At 40.6% G+C, this 15,327-nt stretch overlaps 1 protein-coding gene across 2 annotated transcripts in view; it reads right to left on the reverse strand.

Annotated features, from left to right (window-relative positions):
• The window catches only part of LOC116714317 (magnesium transporter protein 1), a 44,980-nt gene that overhangs the window by 11,567 nt on the left and 18,086 nt on the right, over nucleotides 1-15,327 (reverse strand). For both annotated transcript variants that reach the window (XM_032554809.1, XM_032554808.1), the window contains exon 7: nucleotides 2,106-2,169. In XM_032554809.1, coding sequence (XP_032410700.1) covers nucleotides 2,106-2,169 — 64 coding nt within the window. The remainder of the gene's footprint in view (nucleotides 1-2,105; nucleotides 2,170-15,327) is intronic.

A 15,327-nucleotide genomic window follows, 5' to 3' on the forward strand; every position in this document is an offset into this window, starting at 1 on the left:
GCTGAATTTCCGAAACGAAGCTGGTATGTACAGTAGCAAGCTGACCCTCACCTTGGATTGCACAACCTCTCGCTAACTGCACTGGCTGCCATTACATGGGAGCATGCTCGTCCTGTCTGTACGTCGCCAATAAAATGGTTAAAAAGCATTTAATATATGAACTGATTTTTCATAATGTAGCTTATTTGTATAATGTACACTGTTTTTTGTCACCGACTGTGTTTGTAACATGTTTCGTGTACTGAGGAGCGATCATAAACGGCAGAGAACAGATTTGAGGTCAGGCAGGCAGTTTTCTTGCCTCATGGCAGGGGGCGCTCATGATCCCAGACTTGTGCCTCCATAACTGCAGAGCATAGGTAAAGTACAGCGATATATTTATTGTTTTCTCCTCTCTTCCGATGTCAACATGGAGGACTACATTTCTACACTTAAACAGTTTTCTAAAGTGGATTTTCAATTGAAGCAGGAAATAATAACTAAAGGAAGACCAACACTGGAGCTGAAAGGTTTGCTTCGAGACAGTTTGATGATTCTCAAACATAGTGGTATACAAGAAAAGACATGTCGAAGATAGACTTGGCTTTAGATGAACGGATATTTTTGTGCAGAATGATTGGAGCATGGATTTAATTTATGAGAAAAGGTAAGACGTCAATAACATTTTGTTGTTCAGTTTTTTATGAAATGTGTGTGTTGTGAGCTACAGTTTGTAAAAAAGTCAGTAAAGAAATAACCCACAAACTACTGATAGTTAAAAGCAGCGGTTGTTATTCTACCACAGTAATCCCTTATTAATAAAACATTAAGCCTAAAAATATACTACTGAAATGGACTGAATAGTCTGTTCTTTGTGCAAAATATTTGTTTTTGTGTTGAATCCTAAAACATATAGTGGCATTGTTGTCAGTTGCTATGGCAACGAGTCTGTGTATAGCTTTTCCAATTCAAACAGCGAGAAAGAAGCGGTTTTGAGTTGTATTTTTTTTTGCAGTGGAGAATAGGACAAAATTAATGATACCTATATTTCCAAGTTTTGAGTTAACGCGGCTGTGGATGACATGTAAAAGAATAGTCTTTTTGCCCTCCAGCATTGTACGCATGCGCAAAATTTCAGTATGTAAACAATAACATGCAAGGTGTCTATATTTATAAATCTGATTAAGTCAGTACCTGCAGAGGGTGGATAAGGCTGCTCCGAGGACTGTGGGGAGTAGCCTTCCCTCCACCATAATGATGGGTGAAGACCCATCATTATGCAGGGGTAAGGGGCTCCACATCGTGAAGGACTCCATCCTGCACACAGTCTGTTCCAGCCCCTTCCCTCAAGTAGGAGGGTGAGGATGAAGGGCAAGAAAACCAGGCTGAGAAACAGTTTCTTCCCTAATTGCTACAGTGCATGGTTCTAGAAAATTAAGTTTTAATAGGTTGCTTTGGCCTAAACTATATTAAAAACAACCCCCTTGAGACTTGCATGAGTCACTAAAACTGACCTGGTTCAGAAACAAGTGCATGTTGCAACAAAGAGGGACAGCGGCTGTTAACAGGCATAAGGTGAAACTGGCTTCGAGGTTGCACAGCTTGGCTAAATCACAGGGGATGAAGGCTGATAGGAACCAGGTGAATCTTCCTTGATAGGCCAGCTAAAGCAGAGTTTACTTCAGTTCTGGACAGGATAATACCCGACAGACTTCCGGAACTCAAATTACCTGTTGGACAAAGAGCTGGCAGCACATCACACCCTCTCAGAAGAAGTAGAGAAAGAGTGGGTGAGGGTGTTTGGAGCGGGGTGCGTGTGTGGCGGCATGCTACAGACTCCCCGTCTCTACATAACAGTCTTAGATAAATTCCTGACTAGAGCATAGATTATCATATCTTGCAATTTTTGGGATATAACAAAGCTGGCTGCTATATGAAAGAGTGGAAGATTGTAAAACAAATGTTTGTCTTGTTTGTCTAAGAACTAATTGCTTTGTATTCTAAAAATATTTCATTGTTGAGTGAAGAACAAACAGTTTTAGAAAGGAAAAACAGCAAATAAAATATTATTGGTGTTGCAATCAGAGTAAGCCAAAAATGTTAATATGGGAAAAAACAAAGGATACTGAAGAGGAGGACAATGTGCGTCTCTGCCACAAACTGGGCTTGGCTGCTCCCATGGATGTAACTCTGAAAACATAGTTAAAAGTTTTAGTTCATGTATAAATTCACCTTAACATCAGAAAACATCTTTTGTTTTTTTGCTTGAGACATAGCTGCAAGAGCAAAAACAACTGACTTTTCACACTTACACACAATCTGTGTTATATACAACACATTTACAAAAAATTCCTATTCAATTCAATGTATCGCAAAATTTTGGATGACAACCTCCTTGTCTCCTTATCTCCAAAACTTTGGAGATTATCTGTAGAGAGAAGTGGGAAAAAATTACTCCTGAAGTATGTGCACACCTTATAAAAAATTACAAGAAACGTCTGACTGCTGTGCTTGCCAACAAGGGTTTTGTCACCAAGTGTTAAACGATGTTTCACTGAAGGGGTCAAATACTTATTTCCTCCACTGTACATACATACAAATATATATAGTTATATATACACGTGTACACACACACATATACATACAACAGTGACGTGCGGTCAGCCTCCCCTGTCATCATGTAAAAATAATATATAATGCTAAATTATTTATACTGCTATATTCAACCTGTGGTTTGTACTACAACATATTTATTTTTCTATTGGATTAATCAATTTTGCTTATTTTTTATTCAAAATCGCTGAATGTTTTGCAATTTCCCATTTGAGCTAGCCATACAGTAAGTAAGTCGAGTGCAGCAATATATTTAATGTTTTCTCCTCTCTTCCGACGTCAACATGGATGACTACATTTCTACACGTAAACAATTTTCTAAAGTGGATTTTTAATTGAAGCAGGAAAGAACTAAAGGAAGACCAACACCAGAGCTGAAAGGTTTGCTTCGAGAAAGAAGGGTAAAGCAAAGATTGGCTTTGTGAATGTCCTGCCTTTTCTGCTTTGCTTGCATTCTTTTCTCAACTTGTGGCACTGTATGGACTCAGATGGGATTTTGTGACTTAAATAATTTGCAAAGAAGTCTCACCAAACATGAGTGGTCGACCACTCGTATTCAAAACCAGGTCGCACTAGAAACATTTGGGATGTCGAGGATAGAGACTTGGCTTTGGATGAACAGATATTTTTGTGCAGAATGGACTTCATTTATAAGTAAAGGTAAGACGACAATAACTGTTTAGTTTTTTTTTCATGAAATGTGTGCGTTGTGGGCTACAGTTTATATGTGTGAAGAATTCAATAAAGAAACGACCCACAAACTGTTAGATTTGCCAGTAGCAGTGGTAGCTAATCTACCACAGCAATCATTAATAAAACATTAAGTCTAAAAACATAATACTGCAACAAACTGAATGTTCTGTTTGTGCAAAACATTTGAATGTTTTTCTGTCACGGTGTGTTGTGAGGTGGTGGTGAGGCGGACGCTTGAAGACCCAGGTTAGATGATAAATGAAGGTTTTTAATGAGGAATCATCCAGGAAAACAGAACACAACGATCACACATGATCACACAAGTCCAAATCCCTGGCAGCACTGCTGAGCGGAAGCTGAGGCTCAACACAGGTAGCAACAGAGACCACGAATGGACTGACCAGACACACAGCAGAACAGACGCCAAATGACACAAGGATCCAACGAGGAACAAGGAACACAGGTGGGGTTAAATACACAGGGAGTAATCAAGGAAACGAGACACACCAGGGAGCAATCAAAGGGTAAGACAGGACAACAGGGAGACACAGAAACTCGAAATAAATACACAGAAAAACACAGAACATAACATTTTTGTTGTTGAATCCTGACACATAGAGTGGCATTGTTGTCTGCTTGTAGCTTGGCTGATACAGAGAGCAAGAAAGAAGTGGCTTTGAGTTGTATTTCCACAGTTTTTCCTTTTGCTGTGGTGCATGGCACTCAATTAATAATACTTACATTTCCAAGTTTCATTGAGTTGGTGGCAGTGTGGCTATGGATGGTATGTAAAAGAATATTTTTTTTGCCCTCCAGTGTTGTGCACATTCACAAAATTTTTGTACATAAACTAACTAGCAATATTTGTAAATCTGATTAAGTCAGTGCCTCACCAGCTATGAACCTCTGACCTATGACCACACGTCGCTGATATATGTATACATGCAGGACACAATGAAATTTGTTAAAAAGACATAATGCCTCAAAGACACCTCAGAATATTCAAAGGTGACTGTTATGTTATACACTGCTCAAAAAAATAAAGGGAACACTCAAATAACACATCCTAGATCTGAATGAAAGAAATATTCTCATTGAATACTTTGTTCTGTACAAAGTTGAATGTGCTGACAACAAAATCACACAAAAATCATCAATGGAAATCAAATTTATTAACCAATGGAGGCCTGGATTTGGAGCCACACACAAAATTAAAGTGAAATAACACTACATGCTGATCCAACTCTAATGTAATGTCCTTAAAACAAGTCAAAATGAGGCTCAGTATTGTGTGTGGCCTCCACGTGCCTGTATGACCTCCCTACAACGCCTGGGCATGCTCCTGATGAGGTGGCGGATGGTCTCCTGAGGGATCTCCTCCCAGACCTGGACTAAAGCATCCGCCAACTCCTGGACAGTCTGTGGTGCAACGTGACGTTGGTGGATGGAGCGAGACATGATGTCCCAGATGTGCTCAATCGGATTCAGGTCTGGGGAACGGGCTGGCCAGTCCATAGCTTCAATGCTTTCATCTTGCAGGAACTGCTGACACACTCCAGCCACATGAGGTCTAGCATTGTCCTGCATTAGGAGGAACCCAGGGCCAACCGCACCAGCATATGATCTCACAAGGGGTCTGAGGATCTCATCTCGGTACCTAATGGCAGTCAGGCTACCTCTGGTGAGCACATGGAGGGCTGTGCGGCCCTCCAAAGAAATGCCACCCGACACCATTACTGACCCACTGCCAAACCGGTCATGCTGAAGGATGTTGCAGGCAGCAGACCGCTCTCCACGGCATCTCCAGACTCTGTCACGTCTGTCACATGTGCTCAGTGTGAACCTGCTTTCATCTGTGAAGAGCACAAGGCGCCAGTGGCGAATTTGCCAATCCTGGTGTTCTCCGGCAAATGCCAAGCGTCCTGCACGGTGTTGGGCTGTGAGCACAACCCCCATCTGTGGACATCGGGCCCTCATACCATCCTCATGGAGTCGGTTTCTAACCGTTTGTGCAGACACATGCACATTTGTGGCCTGCTGGAGGTCATTTTGCAGGGCTCTGGCAGTGCTCCTCCTGTTCCTTCTTGCACAAAGGCGGAGGTAGCGGTCCTGCTGCTGGGTTGTTGCCCTCCTACGGCCTCCTCCACGTCTCCTGGTGTACTGGCCTGTCTCCTGATAGCGCCTCCAGCCTCTGGACACTACGCTGACAGACACAGCAAACCTTCTTGCCACAGCTCGCATTGATGTGCCATCCTGGATGAGCTGCACTACCTGAGCCACTTGTGTGGGTTGTGGAGTCCGTCTCATGCTACCACGAGTGTGAAAGCACCACCAACATTCAAAACTGACCAAAACATCAGCCAGACAGCATAGGTACTGAGAAGTGGTCTGTGGTCCCAACTGCAGAACCACTCCTTTATTGAGTGTGTCTTGCTAATTGCCAATAATTTCCACCTGTTGTCTATTCCATTTGTACAACAGCAGGTGAAATTGATTGTCAATCAGTGTTGCTTCCTAAGTGGACAGTTTGATTTCACAGAAGTTTGATTTACTTGGAGTTATATTGTGTTGTTTAAGTGTTCCCTTTATTTTTTTGAGCAGTGTATAATTATTAATTAATTGAACACAATGGGGTTGCTCAAATCTCAATAATTATTGTGTATTATAGGCAAGATGGATCTGAACAATATGCCAAATTTGAAGACATTCGACTACAAGTTGGCACTGGTTAGTTACAAACTTTATAAGTAGAAAAATAATGCTTTCCTATAAAACTGCGAAATGGGTCAATACTTTTAGACTTTATGCAAGGAACATATCTTGAATGTCTTAACCCTCTAAATTCAACAAGCATTTTTTTTGGTAAAATTTTCATGAGGTTAAAGGTTAGATCTACATTTCTGCACATTAGCCACATCGACTTTGAACAAAAATTACCATATTGATAACATAATCACAGGGTTCTATCCTGGAGATACCCACCAAGTTACATGACAACCCACTCAGCCATTTTTAGCAGTATAAACGTTACTTATGTATAGTGCCCCCTAGTGGTGGGTCATGATGAAAATGGACACAAACACTGTCGTGAAAACTGGCGTAGGGTTGTGAGATCTTTCCAGGTACACGCAGAAAACAGAGCATAAGGGCCTGAGAGAAATAAAGTAATCTTGCAGTTTGATTTAATTATAATTAAGGATAAATATATATGTGCACAATTAAACACTGAATGATTTTCTGAAATGTATTTTTGTATCTTGATCTGTAATGGTTACAACAGTATGATGATTATGTTTGATGGATTACAGAAATGTGATGATTTAAAAACATACTCAAAGTTACGGTGGATGTAAATGACAAGATGATTGTGTTAATGATTTATAATGAATTACAGAAATGTGATGATTTAAAAAGATGAAGTTAAAGTGATGGGTGAGGTCCTGTTCTCAGGCTGTGTCGCAATAGGCAAGCTGAGCAGAGCGGGGGAGCAGGGGAGTTTCAAGGGAGTAAGATTACGAAAGATAACCAGATGGCTAGCAGAAAAGAGGAAGTTCACATGATGTGTAACGCTGTAAGTTGCGCAAGGGCTGACGGTTGGGGAAGGTTGGGACTTTCCATAGACTCATCGAACGTTCGAGAAGTCACGTACGCCATCTCCCCATACACAACCATGGGTTGAGATGGTATAAAGGACGGCAGAAAGAGGAACAAACTGTTCTTTGTCCGCGGCGCAGAAGACGAGTCAACAAGAGGATGCAGATAGAAGATCAGCAGAGGACTGCACCCTGGAGCCACGGGGAAGTTGAGACTTCGCGCCGTCAAGAAGGGACAGGATCCTTCAGCCCCCAGCCCTGGCTCCTGATTCTACCGTCGACTCTGCCTCAACCCAACGATCTCAAACCCACTGCAACAGACTTGGAGAAAAGACAAAGGTCTTGGAGGGATAAAAGAATTGGGCGTTCGAAGGATAATGACCAGTTCTGCTTTGCTTCTATTCTAAAGAGGATTTTACCACACAAGGACAAGGATTCTAACCAAGGAATTGAAGATTTCTGTTGCTGAGATCAACTGTCATCTGGGTATGAGTTGAACTGCTCCCCAAAAGCCTCACTCAGTTAATTAGTGACACAGGTCAGAGAGAGAAGTTAGGATAGTGTGGTTGATTTAGGTTGATTTCTATCATTCTACTATAGTATTGTAATCACTGATAATTAACCTGTATGTCACTAGTCCCTGCTAAAGCTTGCTTAATAAATATACTTTTTAAAATTCTGTAGAAGTTGGTGGACATTGAAATTAATTGAGTCATTGATTATTTTAGTTTCTCTAATTAAAGTAAAATTAGTGTACATGATTCTAGTAATGTGGTGGCTTCGGACTTTCCTTTAGTGAGCATAAAAATAACTACCCCGGGACTTAAATCTAAGTCACTAAATCTAATCTAGCCGTTACCAAGCGCACGTTATTTTAGAGAGAGGGCTACCGTTAACAGTAGTGGTTATTGGAGCTACGCAGCTGTGAGGGCTACTCAGTTGATTGTTTCTTAACTGTAGAGGGTCGTAACTTCTCGATCGAAGGTAGTTAGAGCTAGACGAGCCTCTCTCGCCACCAGTTTAAAAAGATTATCTCTCATAGACCACCTTTAGGGTAAGACCCAGGTCTTAAGAGATATTCCGGACCTGTTAGGCAGAGAACTGGACAGTAGTCAGCCCAGAGGAGTTGTGAGGATTAGGCGGGGCTGACTATTGCGTAATAACAAACAACACATAACTACAGTATGTAACTTTTATATATAAAATATTTTTCAAAATATTTGTTGGAACTTTCACCATGTCATGACAGCGTGGTATGAAACTACGGAGCCCTCCAGGGGACATGCGAATTTTTTTTTCCTTTGCGTTCCCTCGCAATACTTTTGTGTTACATAGCAAAAGGTTTTGCGTTCCCTCTCAATACTGTACTGATCGGTTCATGTGGCATAATTGAATACTGTAAGCCTTTCTTACGGTGACCACCGTACTTTCTGCTTTAATATAGGATTTTGTAAGGTTTTTCCACGAATGTTAACATCTCGTTGTGAAATATCTGAAGTTTTATATCTTTTTCTTTAGGCTAGAAAGGAACCACAAACCTATGATATAAACAGAAACTTTCCGTAAGTAGGAAAGAAATAAAAATACGTCCAAACTATTTGGACAGTTTCTGAGTTATTATTGCGGGGTAATAAGTCATCTGACAGTTTTGATTGTGTCTCTGTTGTGTTTGTGCTCTGAATAGTTTAAAGGGCTGCTTTCAGTGCCGTTCCATCTTAGCCTTAACAGACATAAACATGCAGTAAATAAATCGATTTTCAATCTGTGTTTTGCACCAAACAGTTAATAATAATAAACAAGTTTTCACTGAGGCTCTGTAAGAGCCATATGAATGAAATAAGTAATTATTAATATGACAGGAGCACACGGCTTTGACACCTGGGTGGTGGGTGTGTCGATGTGGGCGTGGCTGTCATCAAGTATGAATGGGAAGGTCATTGGCTGGCTGTTTTCTTTTCCTTTTTGTTCGTCTGTGGTTCCATTATTCATCCACCAGATAGCGCCAGAGGCTGCCTCCCGAGCAGGGCGTACCTGTTGTTCAGCGCACCTGTTGGTCATCATCTAATCATCCTGAGGTTTAAGAGGAGCGGACTGACTGCACTTCTTCACCTGAGTGTTTGTCAATGATAGTACCTTGAGCCCACCCTGAGTTACTCTCTGTGCTTTTTCCTGCGAATCTTCACTGAGTAATCCTTTGTTGCCTTCCTTGTACTCAGGTGTTCCTAGTGACGCCATGTGATCTCCTCGTGAAGAGCCCGTTCTGGCTCTCTGGATAATCCTCCTTCGTGACGCCGTGGTAAATACCCACTGGTTGCCCGAGTCCCACTTCCATCCCCTCAGTTGGATCTCAAGCCGAACCCGGACCTGCCAGTTAGCAGTCGGACCGTTCCTCAGTCTTCCTCCACGCCTGAACCTACCTGTCCGTCCTCCACCGCAGCCTCCTCGTTGCTACATGAAATCTCCTCGATCAAGCCTTACTCTGGAACCCAGATCACCGTCCAGGTGATCTGCAAATAAGAAGACGATCCCCGAGCCCGCAGCCTACCCTTACAGTATTCAATTATGCCACATGAACTGATCAGTACAGTACTGCGAGGGAAAGCAAAACTTTTTGTGAGGGAACGCAAAACCTTTGTGAGAGAACGAAAACTTTTGCGAGGTAACGCAAAAGAAAATAATTTCCCCATGTCCCCTGGAGGGCACCATATGAAACAGATAATCTGTGGGGAAAAAATAAAACAAAATCAACCTCCACTTAACTCAGTACTCTCAGTGCTAACTAGAAACAACCAATCAGAGCCTGGAGGTCTTAGTCTTGTCAGTCACAATCTCATGTGGCACTGATCATTCCTCTTCCCCTCCCCTTTGTTCTCTGGTACCACTACAGCTTTTCCCATCAGCAGATCCTGTTGTGAATGCTAGGTTACTTAGTAAATGAACGGTTTTTCTGTAATGGGAAGTTGTTTCTCTGCCATTAGCACATTTAGCAGTGAGTAAGTGAGGTTCAGTGACAGCGCTAAGACCCTCCTCCTGACTGATTGCTTGTTTTTGGTCGAGAGCGGTGCATTTATTCAGATGGCAATAATCACTCAAGGAGGAAGTGGAGGGTGTTGATCTTTTCACAAATGCTCTGTCTCATAACATACTGTCACGACATTGACACATAGATGGTTTTAATACAATTTTGTGTTTTTATGATTCTTGTTGGTATTAAATATATAAGGAACATTCAATTTATTCTATATAGAAGAATCAGGCTCAACAGTGAAAGAGTAAAGTTTACAGAAGTAGAGGCAGCATACTGATAGTCATATAGATTTATTAGCTCTGATGAGATAGATAGATTTTATTACAGACTCAGAGTCCAGATTACATACAAAAGAAAGCAAAGACAATAAAAGAATAAAAAGTACAATAAAAATAAAAAACGACTCCTAGCCATTCAGAAGGCAATCATACCAATGTCTCCAGAGTACAGATGAGTATTTTACTGCACTATATTTGATATTAGTCAACAGTATTATAATTCTATTATTAGACTCGTTTAAACGACAAATAAATTTATACATAAGCTTTCTTAAAACAGCCATCAAAGTGCTGACGCGAGCAGATACAAACAGTTCACTGGCACAGGTCCATCTGGGTTTATTTAACAAGAGTCTCAGTGCATCATTATAAGCCACCTTCAATCTTTAAAGACTGGCTTTTTTAAAATTGCACCACAAATGTGCAGTATACAGTGATGTACAATATGACCTTAAACAAGTTCAGTTTCACTTCATCAGAGCAGAATCCAAACTTACGGACAAGGATATTTGCCTGAGCGTATAACATTCGAACCTGACGGTAAATGTCCTCATCATCAGACAGATGGTCTGTCAACACATGGCCAAGATATTTTACTTCACTTGAGACATTCATTAAAATCCCAGACAATTTGAAATTTGGGAATACTCTATTTTTGTCCTCCTTAGTGCGACAGATCAAGATGATACTTTTTGATGGATTGAATTTTACATCAAGTAATTCACCATATGCTGAACAGACATTAAGCAGCTGCTGAAGACCAGCTGAACTTGGACTAAAAACCACTAGGTTATCAGCATACATTAAATGATTAATAATAGTATCACCAACCATGCAGCCAGTTCTACACAGGTTTAGCTGCTTAGAGAGGTCATTCATATAAAAATTAAACAACATAGGAGATAAAATGCTTCCTTGTCTGACTCCATTGCCGACACGAAAGGATGCAGACACACAGTTGTCCCATTTCACCTGCATCGTTTGTTTAGCATACCAGTAGGACAGACATCTTACTATATACTTAGGAACACCAGCTTGGCACAATTTTAAAAATAGTTTTCTATGATTTACATGATCAAAAGCCTTAGTGGCGTCTAAAAAGCACAGAAAAACTGTAGAATTTTTGCTGTTATAATTTTTCAGTAATTCTTTTAGGCCATATATACACATATCAGTGCCATGTTTGGACTTGAACCCAAATTGATTGTCAGTGGACATAACTATCTTTGCAAATTTTGGCAAAAGAGTTAGTTCAAAGACTTTAGACAGTGTACTAGCTAGGGCTATAGGCCTATAGTTATCAGAGGTGCCAATTTTACAAGCTTTGTTTTTAATCACAGGAAGTAGGAGAACATTCATTAAGGATTCAGGAATAAAACCATGCATAATAAAACCAGTTGAAACACAAGGCAAGAAGAGGGACGACCCTTGAGCTGGCAAATTTGAGATGTTCAGCTGAAATAAGATCCATTGCTATAGATTTATTTACAGACAGTTCTTTAACTGCTTGATAGACCTCATGTGTTTTGATAGTTTCTACACTACTAACCTTGTCAACCTGGAAGGGTTCACTCTGTACACAGGTGAATAACTTGCTGTAGTGATGTTGCCAAAAATTCACAATCATGTTCACCCCAGAAACACCATCGACAGTGAAAGGGAGAGAGGATTTACTGTTATTGATAGTTTTAACCTCTTTCCAAAAGGTTTTTGTATCCTTACCTAAAAGATTTTTTGCCAAGGAATCAGCCCTCATGGTTTGCTCATTCTGTCTAATGAAGCGTAATGCATATTTATATTTAGAATTAGACAACATTTTATGCTCAAATATAGGGCCCTGCCTAGGTTTACCTGCTAGAGCCCAAGAAGTAGTAGCTTCACGGGCTTCACTGTGGAATTTAGACACATATGTGTTCCAGCCTGGTCTATTTTTAATCTTTACATTACTTTTATTAAAAGGCAGGCTAGCCCCCAGTAGCGCTTCAATTATGTCGGAATATAATCCAGTTATATTGGTTCTATGTTCAATATTAGAGCAGTTACAGTCTGCACAAGTAATTGCCTCTCTTGATAAATTAATGGTAGATAACAATTGATCAGTTTGGGCATAGTAACGGGCTATATGTTCACTAGATAAAGAAGACCAGTCTATATGTGTCTGATTTTGAATACTGTTCTTATTTACAGTTGCAGGTACATGATCAAATCTAATTGATACCTCAAAGGGGATGTGATCAACAGTGGACACATTGTATAAGATATTAATATATATCAAAGCAGCATGAGCATCTGCTGTAGTGATACAGTGGTCCAACCAAGATGTAGTATGCCAGGCTTCACTTATATAAGTATAACTTGCAGCTGGCAAAAGTTCTTTACTTGACAATATTAAATTAAAATCTGTACAAAAATGAATCAGGTGTTTAGCAAACAGCGAGTTTTTATCCGAGATGTCTGCATTCATGTCACCCATAAGATAGATACATTTTGACTTCTCATTTTGCATAAAAGAGCTAATATAAGCAAGTTTACTAAGGTATTCTTCTTCATTATGATGACATTCATATGGAACATAGACATTTAAAATAATAAACTCTTTGTCAAGCTGTTTCACGTGTACTGCAATACACCAATCCACACCTAATCTCATGACATTTATCACTGAGTCCAGGCTTTTTTTCCATAATATAGCCACCCCTCCTGGTATCCTTCCTCTTTTAATTCCCAGACTGAGGTCAGTAGTAGATTCTCCGGCACCCAGGAAACTGTCATTGATAGAGTTTAGTCCTTTTAAATCCTGTTTGGCTAAAAATGTTTCTTGCAAGCACAAGATGTCACAATGTAGCAACAACTGGTCGACAACCAAACGGCGAGCTTTATCATCTGCACTCTGCCCTAAGCGCAGGCCACGACAGTTGTAAGAGATGACTTTAATGTCCATAATTCTTTATGACTTTGTGCTCATGCCAGCAATAGGCGCGCATATGTCCATGGAAGAAAGGGTAGCATTTGCACCGATGATAGTTTTGCGTGGCTCATAAAACCTTCTCACATTGGTTCCCTCAGGCCAGAGCTCTGGGTTGTACATGACAGCCACCTCACTACATTTGGCAGAAACCTTGAATGAGGCGTACCTGGTATTAACAGTAGTGATTCTCTGGCATGTTACATGTTGCCCAAGTTTGGTTTTAAGATAAACACATAGTGTTTCCGCATCCAAGTCAGGTGAGAATTTAGAGGCAAAAACACTCACCAGTTTGGTTTTCACCATTTTGATGTTCCCTGCGGCCCCAGTACCAACAATAGTTTGGCCAGCTTTCCTGCGTCCCAGTGAAGGGCCAGAGCGAGTCGTCGTCTTCACAACCGAGGGATCTTTGGGCTGTCGGTGGTGCCGTTTCACAACCTGGCTCCACTTAGGAGATCCCGGAGATGGCGTAGATTCTCCGGTACACAACGCAGGAGTATCTCCCTTTACAATTGATAGCGAAACCCCCTCCAGAACTTGAGGACGGTGTTCCATATCCAGGGCAATGTTCAGATCCATGTCCGCCGCACCCTTCTCCTTCACCAGTACAGATCCTTGATCGGTGCGTTGTTCAAGAGCAGACACCCGGCTTCGCAGATCCGCCGTAACATCGTGGAGATCTTCACTTACTTCAGCCTGAGCTTGAAGTGTTTGCTTCATGGCAGACACTGCAACGTGGAGCTGTTCCATTTTGCGTAGCAAGCCGCAGACATCCATGTTGGTAAAAGTCACCGGAGGCAACTCGTCTAAGTAATGGGACACAAATCTGGGAATTTTATCCCCGCATTCATTTAGCACTTTGAGGCAGGCCTTCACATTGTTGATATCCTTTTGTGCTCCTTTATACGAGATGTTACGCTGAGAAGAAGTGCAGAACTCATACAGCGTCTTCTTTGACGTTTCTATCCAGTCTGAGTCAAAAGTGTTGACGGCTATCAACACAATCTCATCCTGGCTTAGAGTCTTTAGTTTGATAGAAAGAAAGTGTAAAAATTCATCCTCTACGATAATTTTATCCTCAATAGTTTTATATATGCGTGGTTTTAAGTGAGCTCTAGAAAACGCCAGAGATCCGGAAGAGCGCGCTGCAGCCACGTCAACCACGTCAGCCATGTTGACTCACCAACAAGAATTATAAAAACTGACAAAACTGACAGATTTAACAGAGACAGTTATTTCTAAGTCTTTTTAGACAAAGGCTAGTTTGCGGAACCAGTTCATGATCAGGCTTATAGAAATTAACCTGGAACTATTAATACAAGGAAATATCTAAAACCAACAGGATAGGACTTTAGTACAAATCATGAGGGTGCTACGGTCTTTTATGTTATGAAAAATGCCTTAATCTTTTCATTTCTATGCCTAATCACAAGAGGTTGTAAGCCAAAGTTATAATGATAGGAAGTTTATCTAAGCTGTATGGATTATATAATTGACAAGTTAAAATTGTAAGCAGGAGGATAATTTTTGATAACTGGAGAACTGAATGCTACAAATATCAATTATAATATTGAACGATGTCAATAAATGGAAAGTAATGTGATGTACAGTGATGGCATAGTTACTTTGAAAAAGTAACTTTAATTGTATTACTGATTACTCCTTGAAAAAGTAACTTAGTTAGATCACTGATTACTTGATTTGGAAAGTAAGTTATATTAAAAGTAACTATTTTAGTCACTTTCATCAACTACTAACAACAACGCTCTGCCACCTGTGAAAGTTACATTGAGCATTGTAAATACTTAATTGCAAGTTATTTTATAATGGTAACATCAACTTTGTATCTCCACTTATAAGGTTGAACTGAAGGGGAAATTGTTTAATGGTACAACAGTACAAAAAAAAAAAAACTTTAGTAATTTTTGTGTGGTTCACTATTGTCTGGAAAACTCTAAATAGGATTTTAGAACACTCTCCTCCTCCCCTGCTCCAGCGTCCAGGTTCTGCATAACAGCCCTGCGTTTGCTGTCAGAGCGAAGCTCACAGCGCTCCACAACTCAAATGGCCTGCTGTACAGATTTGTGACACTTACCTTAATATTAATGACTATAATGGCGTTTAGTTGCACAACGTTACGGACACGTTTATTCGCGCCTGTTTTCACGCTACACGAAG

Source organism: Xiphophorus hellerii, chromosome 23, assembly GCF_003331165.1.
Source record: "Xiphophorus hellerii strain 12219 chromosome 23, Xiphophorus_hellerii-4.1, whole genome shotgun sequence".
NCBI classification, from domain to species: domain Eukaryota; kingdom Metazoa; phylum Chordata; class Actinopteri; order Cyprinodontiformes; family Poeciliidae; genus Xiphophorus; species Xiphophorus hellerii.